The following is a 25,247-nucleotide window of genomic DNA, read 5'->3' on the forward strand; positions in this document are numbered from 1 at the left end:
GGAAGGATTTTATAAGAACTCTGAGCTTTTAGCTAAATTAGTTCTATTTTAAAATTTATTTATTAAAATAGACGATATATGAACTTAGATATCTAAAAAAAAGTATATTTTACTATAATCCTAACTAAAATATTTAACTGTTAAATATTTTTCTAAGTAAAGATATTCCAAAACTAAGGGATATGAAACATTATCTAGAGCGTTTAAATAAAAATGCTTATAAGAAATAATACGTTTAACAATTAAGCATTTTATTCCTATTTTAATATTTAAATTTACGTGTTATCATCTATTTTAATAAATAAATTAAAAAAAAACAAGTATATTTCCGTCTACAATTCCAAAAAAACTTTTGTCCAAAAGATAGTACAAGAAAAGAATATTTGATCTTCTCAAGAATGTACCACGAGAATAATTCTTCTTAATTGATCGTGTGAGTGATGGGACTAATTGATATTTTAGGAAAGGACAAATTAATTATCGTATCCATAATTGAGAGAACGCAACATGTCTCTCTCTCTCTCTCTCTTGATGATTACTATAAGCCAAACAATTATCTACACGCAAGGTTGTGTATAATTGAGTTTTTAAAGACTCCGTGAGATCCTTTACTTTGGCTCCATATATTACCACTATTTTAAACGTGAGTTGCTTAATGTAACCCTAATTCTCTCATCATATCTTTGGAATGATGTTAAACGGTGGAGGTCCTGAACTAAAACTTTATATCATGCCTATCACCAGGATCTATATCCGCAGGATGAAATTTGAATGATCAAGATGTGCTATACTCTCATCGATCGGAAGGCGATGAATTCGGATCTACCATCGGATTGCCGGTTAGGGCTACCGTGATCATGTCTATTAGCCAATATTGCACACTAGTTAAGGGCCGAAATACGAATACGAATACTAAGATAGATTAAAAAAAAAATCATGATATTGAGCCTCACTGATTTAGCAGGTAACTTTTTTTTTCAGTATCATAGGTTGCATCTAGAGAGAGAAGAGAATAAGAAGATCCAATTTTTAACTACTTTATTAGACCAAAAATCTAAGAAGCACTGGGGGCTCTTCAGTAGATTACCCCTTCTTAACCTCATACAACACAAGATGATAAAGCAAGAGAGAGGTTCAGAAAGGAGCAAGAGTTAAGCAACATTTGAATCAGCTATACATAGATAGAACTGACTCATCCCTTGATGTCCATCTTCCATGACATGGAGAAGCTCTTCCCCAGAGGCAATTCTAATCCTCCAACCTCAACCATCGTACTCTTCCTCTTGTTACCACCCTCGAGCTTCTCTACATGTCCTTGAGAAGTCTCACTGAAATAAGCACTAGAAGTATCACCTAAGGGCTTCCCATCCACCACAATCTCCAGGCCTTGCCCACTTCCTTGCAGTCCTAACACACTCACCTTCTCAATTAGCAATCCTTTTTCCATACTGAAGCTCCCCTTTTCCACGTCAGACCACACTGTCACAGTCTTCCCATGAACACTGGCGTAGAACTCAATAAATGATGCCTCCCCTTCGATAAGCGCCATCTCAGGCCGCTCATCATCATCCACAAACACCTTGCCATTTGCATCGGCATCAGTGGCTCCATAAGGAAAGGTAACAACAAGTGTGAATGGTGTGGTCCTGGCCTCACTGGAAATCATACCGCCCCGCTGCAATGGAAGTATGCTATTCTGGTAGACATGCACATTTATCTCGTTAAGAGGCGCATCGAGTGTGACATAGTGCTCATCCTTTGAAACTACAGCACTCGTCATGTCAAACAAATTGTACCATGTCCCTGGGGGGAATATTGCCTTCACCGATGTTGCACCCTGCGTAAGGACTGGTGAAACCATGACACTGCTCCCTAGCAAGAACTGAGTACTCAAGCCGTAGCTCGCAGTAAAGTTAGGGAATGAAAAGAAGACTGGCCTTGCAATTGGTGCACCAGTGATATGAGCTTCATAGTTCAAGGTGTAAAGATAAGGGAGTAGTTTGTAGCGAAGGCCTAAAGCATTTCTCGCAGACTTTGCAACTGAGTCCCAGACATAAAGTTCTTGCCTTGGTGATGCAAAGTTTGCATGATCCCTTGAGAAGGGATAGAATGCACCAAGCTCAATCCATCGGTTGCATAGCTCTTCTGTTGGTGCTGGGTAGAATCCACATATGTCCGAGCCAACCATCGGCATGCCAAATATTCCAAAATTCAGCATTGTTGAGATTGAGTACCGGAGATTCTCCCATGTGCCCTTGTTATCACCAGTCCAATGTGCAGCATACGATCCTGATCCAACAAAAGTAGCACGAGAGAGGATGAACGGGCGTTTACCCTGGAGGCCTTGAAGGGCTTTATGTGTAGCAATGGCTTGGGAGAAGCCATAGAGACTGTGTGCATTGTATTCCAATACCCCATTGTAGTGTACTGCACTAGTGGCTATTGTTTTGAAGCCCAGTGGTGCTTTCTCACCTGACGCATTGATCTTGTAAGGAGGCTCATCCCATCTAGTACTTGTTATGTTCTTGCAATCCAAGCAACACACCCAGGGTGTTGTAGAGGCAGGATCTGGGCAAGAGTGATTTGTTGGTAACTCACACTTCCCAGTGCAAAAATTTGATGCTTCATTCATATCAATCCACAGGCCATCGACGGGTACAAGTTCATGGAAGCGTGCAATCTCATCGCCCCACCATGATACTGTGTTTGGGTTCAGAAAGTCTGGGAAGTAGACAGGGCCTGGCCAGACTTGAGCTAGGTAAGGTTGACCTTCATATTTGATATAGACATTCTTTGACATTCCCCTTTGGTAGACACCATATGTAGAGTTTACAGCAATACCAGGATCAATGAGGACTATGTATCTCATGCCTTGTGAGTGAATTTTGTCAAGGAAGTCGAGGAGCTTGGGACGAGGATAGTTGATAGGGTCGAGTGTGAAATCCTTGGCGGCGTCCATGTGATCGTCGTCATTCCAGATCACATCAAGTGGAATCTGAGCCTTCTTGTAGCCCTCCACAACCCCTTCTACTACAGAGAGATTGTGGTATCCCCATCTGCATTGATGGAACCCTGAAGAGCAGAGTGGATTAGAGAACTTAAAATTGTCAGGAAGCTAAAGCCTACTATTACTGAAACTAATACTTATGTAAACTTCATGGTTCTAGTTCTTTTACACAAGATATGGTGAAACTTATAGTTTGAAGTTCAACATCTAAATGATGTTAAATTTTATATGATGCATTGAAAAATAAGATAAAGATTATTTATCAAAAGAAGTCCAAAACCAATCCGATGAGATTAGAACTGAAACAAACCAAAACTAACGGAAAAGTTTCATTTTTTAATCAAGCCAAATCCAAAACCGAACATGAAACTTCGAACTATCAGACCAATTGATCAAAATACTCAATTTAAAGATCTACCATGTTGGTAAACATCATTTGTTATCTACCTAAGGAGCATTTTCATATCACTAATGATCGAAGGCAATGTATAGTAATCCTCTTTTTAATCATAAAAATTCAAAAGTCTATCAGATGGAAACTAATCTCATTATTTACAAAAAAGAGAGGGAACTGAAAGGAGGATGGGGGAACAAATGTTCTTTGCACCAGTCATAGAAGAGCCTATGAGATTTATGTGAACAAAGACAGCTGGATTTTCAAGGACGGTGCAATGGGGAAGTTGTTTAAACTTTAATGAGCTACTCAAAAGATAGAATCAGCTGGTTTGAAATCAAGCCTGCCCTTGTAAACTGTAAAGATAATATCATTCAATTAAATATTTACTGTTTCACAAAAGAAACCAACTACCATAACTTAAAAGTTGAAGGAAGTAACTACACAAAACAAAAACAAAAAAGAAAGCAAGACAGCAAATATAACCTCCACAAACTTGGATAACAAATGAACAACGGCACAACATGGAACAAATCCATCAAAAACTAGACCAGGAAAGATGAACAGTTTATAGTCTTACGGCATTGACGTATTTATCATGATAAAGAGACATATTGAATGAATTATAGAGACAAATAGTTAATGACAACAAGAAAGATAAACGAGTGATGAGCCAATTTACCCAGAGCCCAATAGGGCATGGGAGCAGGGCGGCCTATGAGCAAAGTATACTGATCAATGACCGCCAAGGGCGTCGTCCCTGAGAAGAAATAGAAATCAAACACCCCTCCAATAACCTTATAGGTGAGAGAGCTTCCCTTATAGAAAACATCCATTCCATTGCTGTTAAGCAACAATACTCCATGAGCAGAGGCCTCTCCCCCCACATTCCTTAGGTCCATATACACAGGATGAGAACCATAGAGGTCAGTATTAAGGTTGATTGCCGATGCGTCGGTCGTATACAGCGTGTAAGGATCATTTGGCCGCAACCGGATGCCGCCTGGCTGCGTGTTCTCACCGAGGCCATATAGAGCGGCGGTGGAAGGCAACTGAGTAGAGATCTCAAGATACTGATCCTTGAAGACCATAGTCCCATAGCTTGTATTGAAAAGAGTTTGCCCATTTGATTTCCTCTTCACTGCAAACCAAAATGGGTCTGCTGCGTAGCTGAAGACTAGTTCATCACCCGAGTACTCAGAAGCCGAGAAGGGAGTAGTTGTAGGTACCCCAAGAGTGCTTCCCAGCGGTGGCGGTTGCTCTCTTGGGAGCAAGTTGTAGGGGACTTCCCATCTTTCCTTTTGTGCATCAGTTATATGAACTCTTAATCTATCCCCACTTTCATGCCTACAATATCAATTTCACATAGTGATTAGGAAAGAACAACCAAAGAAGACATCAGGGTTTTGTGAGAGTTATTGATGCAAAGATTGTCAGCTGACCCAAGTAAATAATTACAATTTATTATTAAATATATCAGATGAGATACATATGCATCTTGGGATCAACTCAATAACTCATAAAGAATGTCATTACTTGCCAAACCTAAAAGTTATAGGAAGCCCAACAGAAGCACACTTGTGCCTTCTTAAATGCAGCAAAAATAAGAACGGAATAATCTTAAAAACTTATTAAATTTATAAATCGGTAAGTATTACAAGACCATTACACACAAGGGTTCTTTCCATGTACTTTTTCGTATTAGAAAAGAAGACCACCTTTAGACCATAAGTTAAAAAACAATCTAAGATGGTAAGAGAACAGAACTTTTGGGTTTTTATCCACAGCAAAAAGAAAAGGAAGAAGAATACTATAGTTAGCTTTCTTCCATTTTTACACTCCTTACTTGACAAAAAACCTCAGACGAGGGATATCAGGGCCATATTTGGAGGTGCTCTGCTTCACTTGGAGGTAGCCTATTATCCCTCCTCCATTTGGGTTTTCTCCTATGGAGACCAAACGGTAGCCAAAGCCCACCTTTTGCGAAGGCAGTGCAGCACAGAGCTGGGTGGAAAAAATAGTGATGATGAAGAAGAAAATGAGGTGGTGGAGAAGAGTTGCCAAGGAAGAGGATAACATCCTCCTACCCTGTTTCTTCCCTGCTCTCTCTTTTCCTTTCTAAAGGTGAGAAATTGTAACTATAAGAGAGATAGATGGAGGGTAACAGCGAGCTAGCTTTAGCTTCTTTTGTAGTAGTGTATGTGTGGTCTTGCATAGTACGAATAGTGAGTGATGCATAGTAGTAAGATATAGCTTCCGAGTAACATGTGAAACCTCTGCAATGTGAGGTGTCTTGTAGGGCCCACAACCACTATTGAGAGTAAAAGATAGCACGAAATTAGTACTAATTTATAAATTCAGAGAAGCTCAAGATTATACCAAAAAAAAAAAAAAGTTAGCCTTAGGCATCATCAATATACATACAAGTTAATAAGTTAACTAGTCCAAACTTTATACATAAAGCATTCACGTGTGGTAGTAATTGAGCTTGAAATAAAATGGTAAAAGAGATATACTACTTTTTATGTTAGCTTATGCGAAATATTAGAGAATCTCGATGGAACTAGAAACTAAAAAATCATAACAAAGATAACTATTCTAATGGGAATGGGACACCCCCTCCTTAAGTTTTGGCTAATTTTTGGGCGTGGTGGGGACTATATCACGGAGGGGGAATGATTCCAAGTGCATGCGTTCTTAAATGTTAGGCAGGAAAAAAACTCACGAAGAGACTTAATCCTAAAGTAGGCATTATCTGGTTCTCAAACTCATCCCACTTTAGTTTTTTTCTAGTGTGATGACAGGAGCTCGACTTTGTCTATCCACAAAGATCGGATCTTGGCACTGCCGATAAGGTCAGAGATTTACACACTTATCCACAAGAGCGAGCATCGGAGTAGTGTAGACAAATAGCCGTTGCGAGTGACGACGGGGTTAGGGGTGGGGAGGGAGAGGGAGAGGGGGAGGGGGAGACGAGGAAGAGGCCAAGCTAATGCCATGGCGGATTTGGACAGTGGTGGTGGTGGTGGTGGTGGTGGTGTCTGTGCATGTGAACGTGGAGACAATGCGTGGGATCTTTTGGCCCTGTGTATGTGAGCCAGGCTTTGTCCTCGTTATAGGGATACGTAAATCAACGTAGGGCCATTAAAGTCTTCAATCGTGGCCGTCCGTTGGCAGATAACGATGATAATGATATGGACCGGGGTGGGCCCAACCCAGAAAAAGCTCTCGTGATCGGATCTCTTCCTTTGTAGTCTGAACTCTGAAATGCTGGAATCACCTTCTTTATGATTATTGTTGCAAACTGAATAACTTGGTACGAAGTGTTTTTTTTTTTTTTTTTTTTTTTTTTTTTGGGACAATTCAAACCCTAATAAGTTGAGATTGTTGACTTATGAATACTCTAAAAAGTTAAAATTGTTATATAGCATACTCTTTCATATGCTGACTCTAATATGAGACACAAATATGATGTTTAACATACTGTTTCATTTATGTTATATATTATAGCACTCTATTTCACTTTTGAGTTTAAGATATCTGATAACTTCTGTAATAAATTCTGATTAGATAGAGTTTTATATTTTTAATGGATAATTCCACCTAGATTGTTTAAATTATTGCTCATTTACATATAGATTTTTCTCAATTATTTTCATGATATGTTCACTTATCGAGCACTAGCCTACAGACACATCTTGCTTCTAGGACTCACTCCGACCATTTAATCTGGAAACCTTCACGAAGAGGCACCTTCACAGCCAAGTCAGACATATGAATCACTCTCGAATGATAATTGGCACAGTACATATTCCTAGCTCGGCTCCAAAGCCCTATGGAAGTTTTTATTTGAAAGGGTTGCTCGAACATATAAGAATAATAACTTTCCTCTAGCATTGTTTAGTGTTCGCGCTGCTGGTGAAGGCGTCCCTGAATAGTAGAATTCCCACGACAGACCCTAGCTGCCCTCGCTGTATGGCAAAGGATGAAACTGTTGAGCATCTTCTCTTTAACTGTGAGTTTGCTTGAGCTGCCTAGTTTCACAACAAGCTTGGATTGAAACTGGACAAGGGAGTCTCTCGCCTTGATATGTGGATTACTGAACAGCAGGAGATATTGACATCAAAGCTCCTCAGATTCACACTAGAACTCATGTGGACTCTTTGGAAGACGATGAATGACTTGGTCTTTAGAGCGATTGACTCCTCACCAAGCGAGACTGTCATTAAAGTGGATCACTCGTGGGCTATGAATCATATTAGTATGTAAATTAGGTGTTCCAAGCAGCAGGACGGTCCGAGAAGTTGCATGGAATAGTTGCTAGCAAGGGTCCGGGCATAGTGCCCAAGTCAGGAGATTACGTGGTTTGGGTCAACGCTACATGGCGTGGATCTTTGTCTAGTGGAGTTGACATACTGGTCGCTCATCACCCAAACAAGCACATATTAGGAAAAGCCCTATTTCTTGGAGTAGTGCTCCAATGCCTTTTACGGCGAGGCGTTAGCAGTTCTGGCCAGTATAAATATTGTTTTCACGAGCTGCCCAAACAAAGCCTGCTAAATTTTTAGTGACTTGGTCAAAGTAACAAGGGCTATCAATGACGAATATGAAGATATCCATTGGTCGGTTAGACCAATTGTTCGGAAATGCTCGAGGTGGATCTCTTTGCATCCTTCTCATAGGGTGTGCTACATGAGTATGGCCAATAACACGAAGGCTGACTCGCTCGCCAGTTTAGCAATTCAGAAATGTATGACCAAAGAATGGACTAATCCACCTTTCGATCTTTGCTGTAAAACCATTTAAATTCAAAAAAAAAATAAAAAACCTCTGAAATGCCTCTTCTATTAGCTATCTGTTATATTTTTATGTAAAATAATAATAATATGTAAAGTGTCACGTGATTAATTTTAGGCCCTATAGAGATTATGTTAACATAAAGTTTTAATCCAACTTAATATAATAGACCAAATTACTAAAATACTCCTTTAAATTAAATATAATAATTTTTTTTTATCAAGATACCTAAATTACCCTTCTCCTTATCAATTTTCTAATAAATATAAGGGGCATTTTTCTAATTTGGATATAGCTATATTAAGTTGGAATGAAAATTTTAGTCCGAATTATAGAGAATAATATGGTATAAAAAAATTATATATAAATAAATAATTTTAGGCATAAGTACAAAAGGGTAACCTTATTATAATTTATTCTCTTGTGGTTTGACCTAATTCCTTTATAGAGCGCTTATCATATTATGGTTCACGCTAAGTTACATAGTGTTAAATGAGATGTAAAGATCCTCAATTGCCTCCGTAGAAATATAGTATAATTTTTTATATTTGTAAGAGTAGTTTGGCTATTTTATAATTTATTTATAGTGAAAATATATTTACACCAATAAAATATTGTTTCTTTTGAAGCGAAAAATCTATAGCATTTGTTTAAAATGCTATAGATTTTAAAAGGATTAGCGGTGCTAATGTTTGTTAAAAATCGAGCTAATATATTATTTTATATTTCAACATGTTGTTTTTATAGTTTATATTTTATCGGTGCTAATGGTTGGGCACTTGGACCCAGGAGATACGAAGATATTGATAGTCCTACCTGTCGTGCTAATTGCTAAGATACTTTAAAGCAAATAATTCGAGCTAATGTTAATAGCAGATTGGCAATGCAATGATAAAGATTAATTTAAAAGCTACTGATGGAGATTGCGAGGAGGAGCTTGTCAATTGTCATCATGGATTGGGGTGTCGAAAGCTACGGAAATAAAGTTATTTTAGTGATTTGGAAAGGACGGTGGAAACTGGAAAGGCAGTAGTAACTCCAGAAAAATAAAAGAAAAGAAATGGTCCAAAATCTGGGAAGAAGTGAAAGCTACTAAAGAATGGCATCTGGGGAAGGCTGCCAGTTGCTAAGGTAGTGTACTAGTGTTCCTTTGGTCCATTCATCATCCTCCTATTCCTCTTAGGCTTTGGTAGGATACTCGGTCAAAGCTCTCCCTTTTCTTCTTCAGAAGGTGGTAGCTACTTCACAGAGTTTTGGATGAAGAAAAGTTGGTTGGCTCGAAAACAACCTACCACCGAAGTGCTCCAGGAGAAAGCTACAAGTGCTTCACTAGTCTTGTAGTTATCTTAATTGATTGGAGATTATACACTAAGTAGGTAAAATAAATATAAATAAGGAGAACTATATAAATTTAAGCTATAGTTTTGGACTAGGTAAGTGTAGCCAGCCCTAAACAATATAAAACTGACCCTCACAAGATATTAAACCCAAATAGACCATCATATACACTAAGTGTCATGATTCATAACCACGAGCATTTGCAAATTGTGTCATGCAAATTTTTTTTTTTTTTAGGTTGGTGAGGAGCAAGAATAAATTCCTAATATCTAGCAATTGGGTTTCTACTTTCTATATTTTTGTCCAGATGGAAAAACAAAGAGCTCAGATAATTCCCATTGGCATCTCCAACCGGGTTTGGAGTCTGGTTTGCTCTAATGGGGCTCCAAATCAAACTCAAGATTTAGAACTTGCTACAGTATAGCTCCAAATTCGAAATTTGAGAAAGATGTTTAGAGCCCGGATCTAATTTACTATTATATTTTTAAATTATAATATTACCCTAGATATATAACATCATTTTAAATTCTATCTATATCATTTTCTTTAATTCACTAATTTTTTAAACTTAGTATATATTTAGTTTTATTAATCAACTTTAATAAAAAAAATTACTGTTTGGAACTGTCATCAGACCTTCAAAATAGATTTAATATTGAATTATTTCAGTATTATTTTTAATATTGGATTTTAAACTAAATATTAAATAACTAAAAAATAACTCGAATGCATCGCTTGCACCAGACTTGAAAATGTGATTTGCTTAATATTTGAAGTCTTTGGGCTTCAAATATAGAGCTATCCGTTTAAAGATGCTTAAAGGGTTTTCTATTTGGAGCTTTATAATAAGACGTGATCATTAGGCAGGCTGAATCGAGTTTGGGTCGGGACTATCAAGCTGGCCACTATGTGCGCCAGCCCACTCGCAAGTGGGTCAAGGTAGGCCGGGTTCGCGCGGAGCTAGAATAGTCTAACCCATTATCGCTCGTAAGAGAGCGGGTTGTTCACGCCGGGCTAAAATTTTTAGAAATTTTTTTATCTATTCCTCCCTTTTCTTAGAAAAAAATAATATGTTAAAAAATTTAAACAACATAGAGTACTGAATGGGTAGGCTTTCGTGTGGGCTAATGGTAAACCTGATCAAACGGTCCAGCCCGCCCATGCTCGACCCAGTTTGGACCGAGCTAAGCCCGGCTCAGACTTAGTTTAGGCTCGGCCCAGACCTAGTTTAGGCTCGGCCTAGCCCGAGCCCGAACTACCCATGGGTGGCACGAGCCAGTCGTTCTACTACAATAGCCCGCTCGTTTAGCTCGCCCATTTGACCCGTAATTAGGCCTAATCGTTTTGCTACAATAGCCCGCTCGTTCTACTATAGTAAAAAACCAACGTGAATTTTGGTACTGTACCATTTTATATTCTTTTTAGCACTCCATCCAATTGGCGATTAGCCTAGTCTGTACAATACTCTCTATACTGTTAAATTTTTTTTAATATATATATTTTGTTAGGTTTTTAATTATTGGCAATTGTGTACAAAATATTCTAAGTGTATTTATACATGTATATGAGCTTTTATACAAGTCTAGAAAATCTCTCGTTTGAAGAATTGCATGATTATTGGAGAAAAGTTTATGAGTTCGCATCGCGTTCACACCGCATTCACAGCGCATTCTCATGCGTTCACACAGACAGAGAGCTGCGTTCACAAGCGCGTTAGAATGCGGGCTCACGCATTCACACAGACCGAGAGCTACGTTCACAAGCGCGTTCGAACGCATGTATATGCGTTCACACAGACCGAGAGCTGCGTTCACAAGCGCGTTCGAACGCGGGTACATACGTTCACACAGACCGAAAGTAGCATTCACAAACGCGTTCAAACGCAACCCGAGAAATTCAGGCTATTGTGTTCGAACGCACTTTGGCCCGCTCGAACGCACCTGAGATCAAGTCAGGCTGTTCGAACGCACCCGGGCCGCGTTCGAATGCACCAACGAAGTTTGAAATTCTTGGACTTTTGTGAGTTCGGATAAGACTTAGATTTGACTTTATCTTGGAGATCATATATAAGTATAGTGATGCCTTAACTCTAGGGTTGTTGAAGAAGCAATTTTGAAGGAGACTTTTTGAGGCTACATCGGTTCTTCAACTAACAAAGTCCTACTCTTCTAAAAAGCTTAATCTTTCGTCTTAAGGGCTATCTAGACGAAAGATCAATCTCGAGGGCTACTGAGGTTGGACATCAATCACGAGAAGTAGTGAATCGTGAGTTCTAGCGAGTAAGACTGAGAGGAACAAAGTCGTTTGGATCGACGGGTTATTTTGTGAGTTAGTCTTATAACTGCTACTATCCTGGTGATTAGTTTTGATCCGAGTTTGGATCTATGGTTTTTTTCCGTTTGGGTTTTTCCACGTTAAAATCCTGACGTTCATCTCTGCTTTCGTTTTTAATATTTATTCGAACTTTTACTTAAGCAAACGAGTGATATCATTGCCTAGTATTTAGATACATACATGTGTCTAGGAGTTTTTTCATATATATTTTTTTAAATGGAGGAGCAGAAATATTTCTAAAAAAAAATAAGCTAATGGTAAATTTTTTTCTAAAAATAGCTAAAATGTGAGTTGGGCTGGCTCGGCCAACCCGATCTCTCACTAGCTAATGGGCAATAACGAGCTAGACTATCCTAACCCAGCCCGATCAGTGATTGGTGGGTCAAGCCGTGAACAAATACATAAGCTCGATTGACCCGAAAAAGCCTAGTCTGAACCTGGCCCGGTTTGCCCCATGATCACGTCTAGCTATGAGTCAGCTTCTGGATTGGGCTTTCTGGTCAAGCCAATGGACAGGCTTCCATGCTGGGCTGGGCTAAGGGCTAGCCATCGCTACCCATTGGTAGTTCGGGTTTAGGTCGGCCTGAGCAAAAAAAGTGGGTCCGGGCTAGGTTTAGCTCGGTCCAAACCGGGCCAAGTAGGGTCGGGCATGGGCAAGCTGGGCCATTTGAATAGATCTACTTCTAACCATTTTAGAGCCTGTTGCACTCAAAGGGTTCTATTTAATTTTTTTAATTATTAAATAATTTAATATTTATATAGTATATTAAAATTAATTAACAAATATTATTAATATTAATTTATTTGTAATAAAAATATATATATGGTTGAAAAGCTCTCGTGATTTTTAAAATGAGAATAATATTAAATAGTTTCAACATTTTGTAATTTAAAAATAATGTTTCTTAAAAACTCTAAATTAGTTTAATATTCTACTCATTTTGAAGGCATCGACTAGACCTTTTTAATCCTAGTATTTTTAATTTAAATACTAATTACACACTAAGTTTATATAATTAGCGTATAAAAAGGATACAATCGATATAGAAAAAAACTTATTATATATCTTAGAGAATAATTTTAGAATTTAAAAACGAGGAACTATACTTTAAAACTATGCACTAAAAATCCTTGTAATGCTCCAAATCTTTTAAAGTCCCACCATAGTTAGCTCCAAATTCGGAGTCTAATATGAAACTCAACTTCACTTTTATTTAAAGTATTATAATAAAAAAATTGTTTTTAATTTTATTTATTACTTTTAATTATTAGCATTAATTATTAACTTTATTTTATTACTTCTTTGGTTTTAATTCTAATTATGTTGACATGCTTGATTTTGACATTATATTTAAGTTCGAGATAATTAACGTCGGTTCAACTAATAATCAACACTTTGTTTTTTTATCAATGATAATTAACCATATGTTTAGTTATTATATCTATAATTATTTTCAAATTAAATAATGGAATAAAATTGGAATACATGATTAGTAATGAAATCCACCCAAAGTTAATGTCATAAAAACGTGAACCTTGAAAGTTTAATAAAAGTCATCTTGAGCATGGATTTTTCCTAGTTAATTTAATTATTGCCAGGTGTTAACTTAAGAAAACAATAATACTAAGGATTTGAAAATTTTCAAACTACATGGGTCATACAGTAAACCCAATAACTTTGAAGCCTCTTAATTTATAGTGTTAAGTTAGCACTAGTAGTCAAGTAAACTCTTACTATTACTTTACTTGGGCTACTTTAGTTACTGGATTCATTCATCAACAACTGTAACCTTGTGGGTCGTGGCAAATTGGATGTTTTCTGATTGTTAGGTTGCAGTCATTGCAATTAATGGTCATAACATAACGATTGACTGGCAAGCTCAACCGTTACTTTGCTAATGCATGCAGGGAGTTAATCTCCCTCACTCCTTCCATTAGGCTAGGTTACACTTGCCGTTCCGACAACATATATTCTTACCTACTAGCTTGTCATGCCATCTGCTGCAACAAAACAATGGTTTAGGGCAGGCTCTTGTCTATATCAAATTTGTAATAATGACTGAGCAATGAAATTTGTCTACGGACCTTCCTTAAAAAAAAAAATATTATAACCTTGTGTTATATGTTGAGAAAAAAGAAGTAGAACCTTATCTTGACTAAATAAATCTATGTCAACTTGCGACCGAGAAGAAAGGAGGTAGAGCGTGGTGCTGATTATGTGCTGTAAAATAAGAAGCCAATATACTTAATCACAAGGAATAAAAGAAAGAATACAAGAGTATTAGAGAACAAGAGAGAGAGAGAGAGAGTGTGTGTGTGTGTTTTTTTTCTCTAAGTTGTTCTTTTCTTCTCACTTTTAAAAGACCCTTATATAAATTTACTAAGAGATTATAAGTTACTGCTATTAAGGCATAAATGTTATAACTATGTGTAACCTAAAAAGATGTATATTTCAAGAAGTTATGATGATGTAAATTTTTTTTAAGGTGGCTATCCACCTATGTGTCCACATTTACAACCAAAGTGTAATTTGTCATTGCTGACAATTGAACAATTATATAAAATTATAGATTTAGTACAAAAATACTGTAGGATGCTTTTAGATTAGATAAGTGGGTCAAGGACATAAGAAAAGGTTAGTTTCTTTAAGAAAATAAAAGATTTTATTTAGTTAACCACCGTGATTATAAAAAAAAAAAATCCTACTGAGGTATGAGACAACAACTGCAAAAGAGGAAAATGATAGGCACTAGAATCAAATGCAGTAGAAACCCTTAGAGTGACCTAGATTCTCAAGCCAATAAGAGGCCTTTGTGAAAATATGAAAAAAAAAGTATAAGCTTGATATTTTTGTAAGTAGATATGTATATCAACAATGGTGGACTAAATGACCCAAATCAAAAGAGTGATGTCACCGATGACATTAGGGAGTATTTGGTGACTAGAACCTATACTGCAATAAGTGGATTCCTATTAGATTGCCTGATCTCAAAGCTAAGTGGTCCAATGAAGGATCAATCAGTATTTAGTTTTGCCCACCCTGATTGTGGGGGTTTCTATTGAATTGAATAGAGGTTTAGGTTTGGCGACCTTATATAACTTTTGCTCGTAATATTCTAAAGAGAGGTTCCATACTTATTGCACCAGTTCGCAAATGTTGTGAAAGACAACGTTATTCCTCCATTTCCAGATAATACTAGTGCATAACTGCAAGTTCCAGCTTGAGCAAACTTTTCTTCGACCCAGAAAAACCACCATCCTCCGAGACCCAAACTAAATGAGTTAACCTCCTCAAAATACCCTCTATAAAAATCCACATAGAAGTGACAAAAACACATACTCAGAACAAAGAGGCAATGGGTTTTTTTTTTCTTCTTCTTTGGACACAGAAGAATATTGAGATATACTTTCTATTTACTATCTTGTTTACTCAAATATGTGTTGTGAACTGTTCAATCAACTCGCCACTTTGTACATAAACTGGGTCCTCTACAACTACAGCTACAACTACAACTACAACCACCAACCTGACCAACAGAATTTTCTAAAATATCTCTAGTTACGTGACTTAGTATTAGTCCCACTTACGTAAATAACAACCCAATGGGATACTATATAATTCGGGTCCTTTCCCAAATAAAACTACTAAAACATCTCATAGTTGATAATTAGAAATTCCAACGTACTACTCACGGAAGGAATTGGCCACGGCAACTACGTGGTGCAATATTATTCGTAAAAGGCGAATCTCCATAGACAATTTCACAGATGATGTCACCGAATATAAGCATATCAGAAGGCCAACAAATTAACGCAGGAATAATTGTACGGGAGCCAATCGTATGATGCCAAGTATCCAATTGGAGGAAATCTCTACAGACGTGTTTGCAGACGACCATCTTCCTTATATTTTTCTCGTCATCACCTCACCTAGTCGGCTATTTCTCTTCCCCCACTCCCAAGCCGTCGCATGAGTGGCCTGCTCCTCCTGAGACATCACAAGCTCGAAAGACTCCCCCTACGCTGCCCCGCTACCTGGAGGTATAAAAACAATTTCGTATCTTTTCCTTTCCTCCACCGATCTAGATATCTCGTAAAAGGAGAATTCTTTTCACGCAGGAAATCCTCGCGGAGAACGTTAATGGCGCCTCCTCCAATCCTCTCCCTGGCCCTCCCGTCCGATACTGGCCGCGTCCTTAGCATCCAATCTCACACCGTTCAGGTATGCATGATTCCTTTGGTATTGAGTTGAAGAGAGTGTAAATGATCTATCTTTAGTCTTGAATCTATGGTATTTAAGATGTTATGAAATCTGGACTTGGGGGATTTTGTCTTGCTGGTCAATATTCAAATTTGATTCGTGTTCTCTTTTGGGTTCTGTGCGGGTTCTTTTGGGTGTTTATTAAATTTATGGAAAAGGTGGATGGCCTCGCCTGGGTAAATATAATTGTTTGGTTACGTTGAACTTTTTGCATTGCATAATTTAGGAAAAAAACCTACTTTTACAACTCGTTCCGTGCTCTCAGTTACAGGAGTCAGTTTTTGATGGAAATGCACGATGTGCTCCGTAGAGGATTGGAAGTACCTTTGAAAGTAACATAAATTCTTTCTTATAAGATGGCAAGGGATGGTTCTTAGCATCATCTTTTGGCAAGCTGTCTTAACTATATCTATGCCTATTGAATTCTTAATTTTAGTACGGCCTGACTTCAGGCAAGTATGAATATATCGAATTAAGATGAGAAAGACAAGATATGACTTGGGAGGAAGTGGTGGATAATGACATGATAACATTTAGTTCTATGAGGACCCTGTTCAAGAAGTCAAACCGATGGAGGGAAAGACCCTTAATTCTACCATTCTCTATTATAAGCGACAAAAGTAAATTAAGTTTTTCCATCTTCATTGAACAAATAAATGGACTTTCTTCAGTCTTTCCAAGAAAAAGATTTCTCTTTTATTCTACATGGGAATGTATTCAGCCTTATTAAAATTATGTCATCCACCCAAATCATTGCTTTGAACAAACATTTCAAGCTTGGAATTTCCTGACCACAATAAGCCCATGTCTTCTTTTCTAACCATGCTATTCCTAACTAAATGTTAGTCATTAAGTTTAATATGGTTCGCGCACAAAGAAAATATTTTTATTTTTCAGACCCGAAGGGCCTAGATCACACGCTGTGCCAATAATAGCTATATGCCTAATATAGGGTTGTTGGACTATCAACATATAGCCATCATGGTTTGAACTTTGAATTTTGCTTAAACATTGAAAAGTGAAAACAAACAAGATTTTTGTTCGTCAATGACAATATGAAATTAGAAGTTGATCTTATGGATATAGTGATATACACATTTCACGTTCATTCTAGGATGGTCTAAGGAAAGTTTCTTTAGAGATTCATCTGAAGTTTTGTTTTGTTTTATTTTTTTCATGTGCAAAGGACTTAGATCACGAGCTGTGTCAATAATAGTAGTTAGTTTGTCTAATATAGGGTAGTTGGACTATCAGCATATAGCCATCATGGTGAACCAAATATGGATTAGGAATACTACTCTTTTATCATTTGTTGACCTCTTATTTTCTTAAGATGCAATGTCCATCTAATTTCAAGGCTCTCTGTCATGCTTCTATAAAATTAAGGAATTGGTGGGCGGGCTTATGAATATAAGAGCTTGAAACATTTAAAATAAGGAAAAAACAAAAAAAATCATACACAAACCAGTTTTAACTTTTGGGATTTGGAATTTCCTAGTTAAGTTTTATTTCTGACACATTGCACGTGCTAACATTTCATTCTGGAATGATACAGGTAATTTTCTGATTAAAATAATATTTTATACTTTGTCAATTAATTCATAGGGATATGTTGGCAACAAGTCAGCTGTCTTTCCTCTTCAGCTTCTCGGCTATGATGTGGATCCTATTAACTCCGTGCAGTTCTCCAATCATACAGGCAAGCTGCTTTACATAACTTCCTTCCAACAGTCTCAGAAATCAGAGGCCTGATATATGGTGCGGATTTATCTGCTGCTGCTCTATGCGTGGATAACCGAATAATAATTACACTTGTTGCAAGGGAAATTATGACCTTACTATTAAGAGGATTCTACAGGATATCCAACTTTTAGAGGGCAAGTTCTTAATGGTGAACAGCTGTGGGATCTCATTGAAGGCCTTGCAGCAAACGACTTATTATACTACACTCATTTATTAACAGGTTTGCCTTTTTCAATGGCCTATTCTTGTTTCCATACACAATAAAATGACATAAATTTATCCACCTTGAAATTTGTTAGATGTCACGCTTTTCTACAAGTGATGATTATGCTGAGTTTTCTTTCTAGATACTATTTGGTTGTTCAATGTTGCATTTTGCAGGTTATATTGGTTCAGTTTCATTTTTGACTACTATTTTACAAGTCGTTGACAGATTACGCTCAATCAATCCTGGCCTCATTTATGGTAGATATTTCTCACCTTTTCTTCTTAATTTCTGGCATAACTGCTATCTTGTGTCCTATTGTTCTTCCATCCAGTTCTATCTGTTCTTTTCTTGATATCTCTTGATGCAAAACATAAATTCTTATTCTTTTCCTCTTTTAGTAGTTTTTCTCATTTGCTTGTCTTTTGAAGTGTTTGCAATCGCATATGCTGTATTTTAATTCTTAAGGGACCTTTTATTTTTTGTTGTCAATGTTTCTGGTTCCAAGCAAATAGTATTTCCTTTTCAGATTATTAACTTACAACAACTGATTCATTCACTTCAAATGATACATAGGATAGTTAAGCATGAAAGGATCTAATATTGCACAGTTGTATAACGTATTGTTTAAGACATTTATAGGAGAAAACTTCAGCACTGTATTGCAGATTAATCATATTAGATGGTCATGTCTAGAGTTAAATTATAGCTGACAAGGTACTCATGCGAACTATGAAGTTAAAAAATCTGGCCCTTTGTTATATAGAAAATGATAAGATGAAGGACTTCAGTTGATACTGCAGATATTCAATTCAAGACTAAACAGCATTATCATATTTTAGCTTTTCCATTTCATCTCCTTTTTGTCTGCCTAGTTATCTGCTATTTGAAGAGTCTGTAACACTAGAAGTTGATTAAGATAAGTTCTAATGCTAGACATACTCGGATTGTAGTTATAATATTTGTCTAATCAAACAAGAGCTGAGTGATAATTGTGGTACAAACTATTTATCTTTTTAGACTTGTTATGCTTCCTATTACTACTTTTTCCTACCGTTCCCGTGATCCATAAAGCAATAATAGTACCAAAGGTAGTCATGTAGGTTGCATTCAATCAATTGACTTGAAAGTAAGGTTCCGAAACTCGGGATTGAATGCTCGGAAAAATAATACATTAGGCTGTATCGATCATTCATATTGGACCAGACTATTTTTTAATCATATGAAATTCTAAATATTATATAAAAATGCAAAAAAATTCTAAAATTTGAAAAAACAATGATAGTAAAATAAAAAATATTACTTCTTCTGTAGCAAAGAAGAGGAGAGAGAGAATAGAAGAACCGAAAAGAAAAAAAATTCTGCTTCTGCAGTGAAGAAGAAGAATAGAGAGAGAGAGAGCGAGAGAGTGGAACTATAGAAGGATCGAAAAGAAAAAAAGAAAAAAATTATGCTACTTATGCAGTGAAGGAGAGAGAGAGAGAAAAAAAGAAAAAGAATATAAAAAAATCACATATTCGAGGTTGTCGGAGTTCATCAAAGTTGGATCTGCATCACCGGAGTTCGAAATACTCGTAGGAGAAGCACTATCTTTTGTTGGGAGAGAGAGAAGACGATGGGGACATTATAATTGATTTCACCGAGTCGGATTCGTTATGGATTTGACCCTTTCAACCCAAATCGATCGATCTCGGCTCGGATCGGTCTCCTATATCAGTCGATATGCTCGACAACCACCCGCTACCAATCAACTGACTAGTGCTGGGCTTGGACTAGAATCGAGTATGGCTGATCCTGATTTGGATCAGCCAATCTGACTCGAGATCGATCGATTTTTGGATCCTTGCTTGGGAGAGAAGTTGAGGAGCAAATAGTAGATGGAACCAAAGAATAATGCTCAAAGTTGAGAACAATGAGAAGTGATTCTAGTACTTCTAGTACTTCAGATGAATTTTTTACTCCTTAGATGAAACAAATGTTATATAATTGTAAGACCTTGACTATATTATAGAAATGATGCTGAGAAACCACATATTTTGGTGAATGAGGGGAGTAGCTAGAGTTGACATGAGAGGAGTGAGATGAATGAGTAGTTTGACTAAGAAGGGACTAATTTTTAGATTTAATATTATTTTAATATAATTTTTATAATGTAATGACGCTTTCAAATTATTTACAGATACAAGTTTCTCTTTCCTTGTCATTTGCCATCTTATTCGTCTCCACCATGTAATTATCTCCCCCACCCTCCTCATTTCTCCTCTTTCCCTTTTGCTTTCTCAAGTCCCTAATCAAAAAATGACCCTCTCTCTCAATCTCATCCAACTGATCATTGAGCCTAACCCGTCCAGGCTTGGCCCGAACCGGCCCAGTTTTAACTTGGCTAAGCTTGGCTCGAGCCTGACTTGATCCGAGTTTGAGATGGTAGTAGGTAACGTGGGCTAGGCCTTTGCTGCCCCTGCTTGGTCTGAAAGCTCAACCCATTATGCTCGCTCACGGCCCGATCCTATTACGCCCGCCTATTCCTATGATTTTTTAGTCCCATATCAGATATTCATTGGATATCACCATATAAGTATGTTCCCATGAAAACCAAGTGAACTATTTTGGATGAAAAACTTAATAATTTGCATGTGAAACTTTGGATGGAAAACTTAACAGTTGCAATATAGTTAAAAATGTAGGGAAGCATAGGAATACAAAACAAAATTCATGAGGGGAAAATAATTTTTGTCCAAAATATAAGGGGATAAAATGCATTTAACCTTTACTTTTCAAGATAGCTTCATAGTTGACTTCAGTTTTGCTTCAAAGTAATATTTTGGATATATGCTTAAAGGTGATCCAAGTGTAAGCAGATCCACATATCACTGTACTTATTTACATGGTTTTGAAAAATGTTTTGGTGGCTACCAAGGCGGTTGGCAGAATGGCGCACTAGCCACCCCGCAAACTGACAATGCGGATTGCACAAGATGGGAGGACGATGTTGGAGTGGGTCCTAAGCTAATGTTTGTGTGTGTGTGCGCGCGCGAGAGAGAGAGAGAGAGAGAGAGAGAGAGAGAGAAGTGCGGAGAGTGGCGAGGCCATGTGCTCCTTTTTCTTTTCTTCTTCTTCTTCTACTTCTTTTTCTCCTTTTTTCTTTCACTTTACGTTAGGAACCCACCACTTTTTTTTTCAAACATTGTGGTTTGACATGTAGAGTGGGTGCATGTCTCTCACTAGCTATCATGCACCCTATATATATATATATAGTTAATCTGTGATTTTTGTTGTTATGGTTGTAAATTACTATTAAAATTTCTATATATGCTATATTAATATTTATTATATACTATTTATAATTATTTTTATTTTTTAAAAATGCTTGGTCTGTTAGGCAGTGGAGTGAACACCCCCTCCCTTGGCTGTTTTTTAATGCACTGCTCATTTATTTTCTGCATACTTGTATAGAGAAGCTGATTCTCTGGTTTTCACTGCATGTGCTGCTATAGTTTGTGATCCAGTCATGGGAGATGAAGGAAAGCTTTATGTTCCACCAGAATTGATATCAGTGTATCGAGAAAAGGTTAGTTTGGTACCATTTAAACTACATGATCTGGCACATGTTCATCCTATTGACCATTTTATTTTATTTCCTTGTCCATGTCTTCTAGTTCACTCGTTCCTTTCTTATGTTTCATTGCCCTATAATTTGCAAGGTTGCGTTTATTATAGTTTGTAATGATCTAATATTTCATTTATCATATCTTTTGCTGTTTTTTGTATTTTTTTTCTTGGTTTTATTTTGGATTCTTCTTTATTGAGTTAAACTTGGAATATCTTTCTCATTAGGTCAGCATAAAACAGCCTGGCCATCCCATTCTTTGTAGCTTAAATCTAATCTTTTATTTTGGTCCTGCCTGTTATTCCACTTACATCTGGCTAAGCTTCTCATGATCCCAATGTGGCAAAAGTACATAGCCAGCATAAAGGAATGCAATTTTATCAGACAAGTAAATCCAGCTTGCTTGTCCTATTGTCCTGCTCTTTCTTGAATTGCAGACTAATTGGATCAGGTCGAACCAAATACTATACATTTAAATGAGCATGCTTTGGGGAAGCTGATGTGGGTGAACTAGCAAAACTCCATCCTTGGTGCTTGGCTTTCCATCAAGGATCAATTCAACAAGGAGGCAAGGAGTACTAAAAGTCTTTTAGCTGATTGGAATGTCAGACAGAGAAGCTAGGAATTTTTTGGAGATTCTGGATGGATATATAATGGTATTTATATTGGGGTTTAGGGATAAAATGAGTTTGCACTAGAGGATCTAGGGAATTTGGCTTGGGTACAATGGTTAAGGCTTATAGGTTAGTACTGTGATATATGTGGCTGTCCTTTTGTAAAGTTAAGGATGAAAGGCTTACGGTGGCTAGAAAGGGAACACAGTTTAGGGCCTTCAGGCTGTGTTGATTTAAGTTTTAAGTTTATGAGGTTTATTATTAAAAGTTTCATGCTATAGGACTAAAATGCAAGTGTGGATGGCAATTTAGCAGGAAGTTTTTTTGGGTTGAGTGCTGTAAACAAGAAAGAAAAGAAGGAAAAAGAAATAGAGACTAAGGACAACAGTGAATTTCGGATTTACAATATGATCAAAGTTGGGGCTGTATATATTTCGACAGTACCAATCACCAAATATATGCGATTAAAAATAATTAACCTTTAAAAGTTTAAGAGTTAAAACAGAACACATCTGAACTAATCTGCAGTGGAAGAAAGACAAAATAAAAAAGAAAGAAAGAAAAAATAAAAAAAAGACAAACAACAAAACTACAAAAGTAGAAATATAATTAGAATCTCATGGAAGGTTTTATACTCTGATTAAATACTCCATTTGACTGTATATAATCAAAGAATTTCAGTATGATGAGCAAGAGAGAGAGAGAGAGAGAGAGAGAGAGAGCCCTGTTGGTTACCAACTTACCATAGCTACTGGCACAAAAGCCATCATAAAAATCAAAGAAACTAGTATTTATCCCTAGGCGTGCCCTCATGCTAGAGCAAACCCTCCTCATTTAGTATGCTAGGGCATGAATGAATATGGGAGAGTTGAATATGGGTGGGTTTTTACGGTAGATATATTCCACTTCAAAGTTAGCCCGTTAAACGATTAAACTAAAATTTATCCCTCACATATCATTCCTGTATCCTGTACCATCTATCATGTTTCATTCCCTCACGCATCATTCTTGTTAGAATGTTGTTTGCACTCTCCTAGCCTCCTAGATGTAATATTTGGACATTTAATTTGTACTTGTAGTTTACCTTATTGTATTAATCTTGAAACAAAAAATTTACGTCTTTCCACGGCACTCGTTCTAGTAAATTTAATCATTGACCTCTGTATTCATCAGTCAGAATGGTCAGAAACCTAAGTCTTGCTTCCCCAGTAGAGCCGTAGCTTTGCTCTTAGTAGTCAATGAGAACAATCTCCAGAATGTGTTTCATATGCACATAAGAAGTTTCTCTCTACAAACTGCATTCTACAATTAACTGACTAAATTTCCCATCTATCTAGATCTAGTACTTACGCTGCAAAATGATCCAATGAATGTCATCTATGAGCATAATTAATTAATGTAATGCCCCCAAACTAGGTGGTAAGGAGTTCATTCTTCGTTGCTTTAGACACATTTCATTATTTCCATATTTCACTTCTTTATTTGAGAGTGCATTTTGGTAGTTAGATTTTCAAATTAAGTTTGTCTGATATACTAGTTTAATAATTACATTCCTTTTCTGGCTAGGTTGTTCCTGTTGCTTCTATGCTTACCCCTAACCAATTTGAAGTTGAACTACTAACCGGATTGAGGTAGGCATGTATTTCATTTGATATTTTTTTCCTGCTTGTATCTGTACTATAATTGGATGATGTATATCAGGGCACTTGCTAGTATCAGATCATCACGTGTGCACTGCTGATTGGAGCATGTCTCTTTCAGTCATTTTGTACAGCCATTTTACTAGTCTATTTTTTGTAGTACAATAACAATCATATCTATACAACTACAGGCTTGGCTCTAGTATTGCATTTCAACAAAAGCCAAAAAAGCCAAAATGCTTGTGAGCCAAAGGCCCAAAACACAATTGGTAGGTTTCTGTAGTTGTCATACCATGAATAGCACCAGTGCTTGTAGTAGGTCAATTATGCAAGAATTAAGGGACATTTCAATATTTTATAATTATGAAATCAGAACTAGCGTTGAAATATTTAGATACTAAATTCTTCATACTGAGAGTGTAATTAAGTTTGTTTAGATGTTTAGCTCATAGATTGTCTTGTATGTTGGTACACTTTGATACGTATTGTGCTAGTAAATTATCAACACTGATACAGAGAATATCTCTATATTCTTTCATGGCCACTCATTGATGCGTATCATTAGAACTAAGCATATTTTATTTTAAAGAAGGCTAGTTTGGGGTCTCTTTATCTCTTCTGATAACACTGCATTTTGATGCTTTATCTATTCGTTCTCTGCTGAATTGGTGTTTTCACTCCCCACTCTTCACCTTCCTTGACCCACCAGCGGTTTGCTTCTGCCTGGATCGTAAGAACAAATTAGCTAAGTTCTAAATAAAAGGTCTTATGTTTTGGTGCTACGATGCAATCCGCACTCACCCAGCCCCCTTACCTATAGGGCTGAAGGCTTATGTTTTAAATTTTAGAAATCAAAGGAATATTTTGTTTTTCCCCATGTTATTTGTCCCAACAAATTGGATCCAAAAAAATTGGGGAAATTCATGAGATTAGAATCTAATTGGATATTTATACTAATATATAGTGTTGGACTTTAATTTAGCCCCTAAAACCTACTTTAAAGTCTTAGAAAGGTATAGAGATTACTTTTCGGCATGTCAACACTATTTGGTTTGCCAATGATACATCAACTTGGAGCGGCACGTGCCAACGGTACATACCATGCTGAACTAAGGTCAGCATGCCTCGTGCCACTGACACAACAATCATTGTAACTGAAATCAACTATTAAACTAAGAAAATTATTGAGGATTGATTGAAAGGAATAGTCTATGGGGTGATAATGATATTTAGTGCACTAAAGAATAGGACAAGGAAGATCAGTATTGAAGACGCTTCAAACTTGCTCTTTTCAGGTTTAGATCTAA

General features: G+C 36.9%; 2 protein-coding genes across 2 annotated transcripts in view; one reads left to right on the top strand and one right to left on the bottom strand.

The window, feature by feature from the left end:
• Window positions 1-1,013: 1,013 nt before the first annotated feature.
• LOC140785872 (alpha-xylosidase 1-like) lies at window positions 1,014-5,621 on the bottom strand. The gene is made up of 3 exons (XM_073133957.1): window positions 5,248-5,621; window positions 4,084-4,748; window positions 1,014-3,072 (listed from the first exon to the last, which is right to left on the bottom strand). The coding sequence occupies exons 1-3, from the start codon at window positions 5,478-5,480 to the stop codon at window positions 1,193-1,195; spliced, it is 2,778 nt and encodes a 925-aa protein (XP_072990058.1). The 5' UTR covers window positions 5,481-5,621; the 3' UTR covers window positions 1,014-1,192.
• A 10,152-nt stretch (window positions 5,622-15,773) lies between these two features.
• LOC140796905 (pyridoxal kinase) overlaps window positions 15,774-25,247 on the top strand; it is a 35,579-nt gene continuing 26,105 nt past the window's right edge. Inside the window, exons 1-7 of the mRNA XM_073150099.1 lie at window positions 15,774-15,911; window positions 15,990-16,092; window positions 17,737-17,830; window positions 17,990-18,094; window positions 18,256-18,339; window positions 21,574-21,647; window positions 23,867-23,931. Of these exons, the coding sequence (XP_073006200.1) occupies window positions 15,841-15,911; window positions 15,990-16,092; window positions 17,737-17,830; window positions 17,990-18,094; window positions 18,256-18,339; window positions 21,574-21,647; window positions 23,867-23,931 (596 nt within the window). The 5' untranslated portion in view covers window positions 15,774-15,840. The remainder of the gene's footprint in view (window positions 15,912-15,989; window positions 16,093-17,736; window positions 17,831-17,989; window positions 18,095-18,255; window positions 18,340-21,573; window positions 21,648-23,866; window positions 23,932-25,247) is intronic.

Source organism: Typha latifolia, chromosome 1 (assembly GCF_019914945.1).
Source record: "Typha latifolia isolate L0001 chromosome 1, TyphaL0001v2, whole genome shotgun sequence".
Lineage (NCBI taxonomy): Eukaryota > Viridiplantae > Streptophyta > Magnoliopsida > Poales > Typhaceae > Typha > Typha latifolia.

Bases quoted from the DNA above. Each gene is read 5' to 3' on its own strand.
- LOC140785872 (XM_073133957.1), bottom strand. From the start codon at position 5,480: ATGTTATCCTCTTCCTTGGCAACTCTTCTCCACCACCTCATTTTCTTC. The intron at 4,749-5,247 runs GTAAGGAGTGTA...TTGATATTGTAG, and splicing joins CGTCTGAGGTTTTTTGTCAA to GCATGAAAGTGGGGATAGAT. The intron at 3,073-4,083 runs GTAAATTGGCTC...TCTGCTCTTCAG, and splicing joins CATGCCCTATTGGGCTCTGG to GGTTCCATCAATGCAGATGG.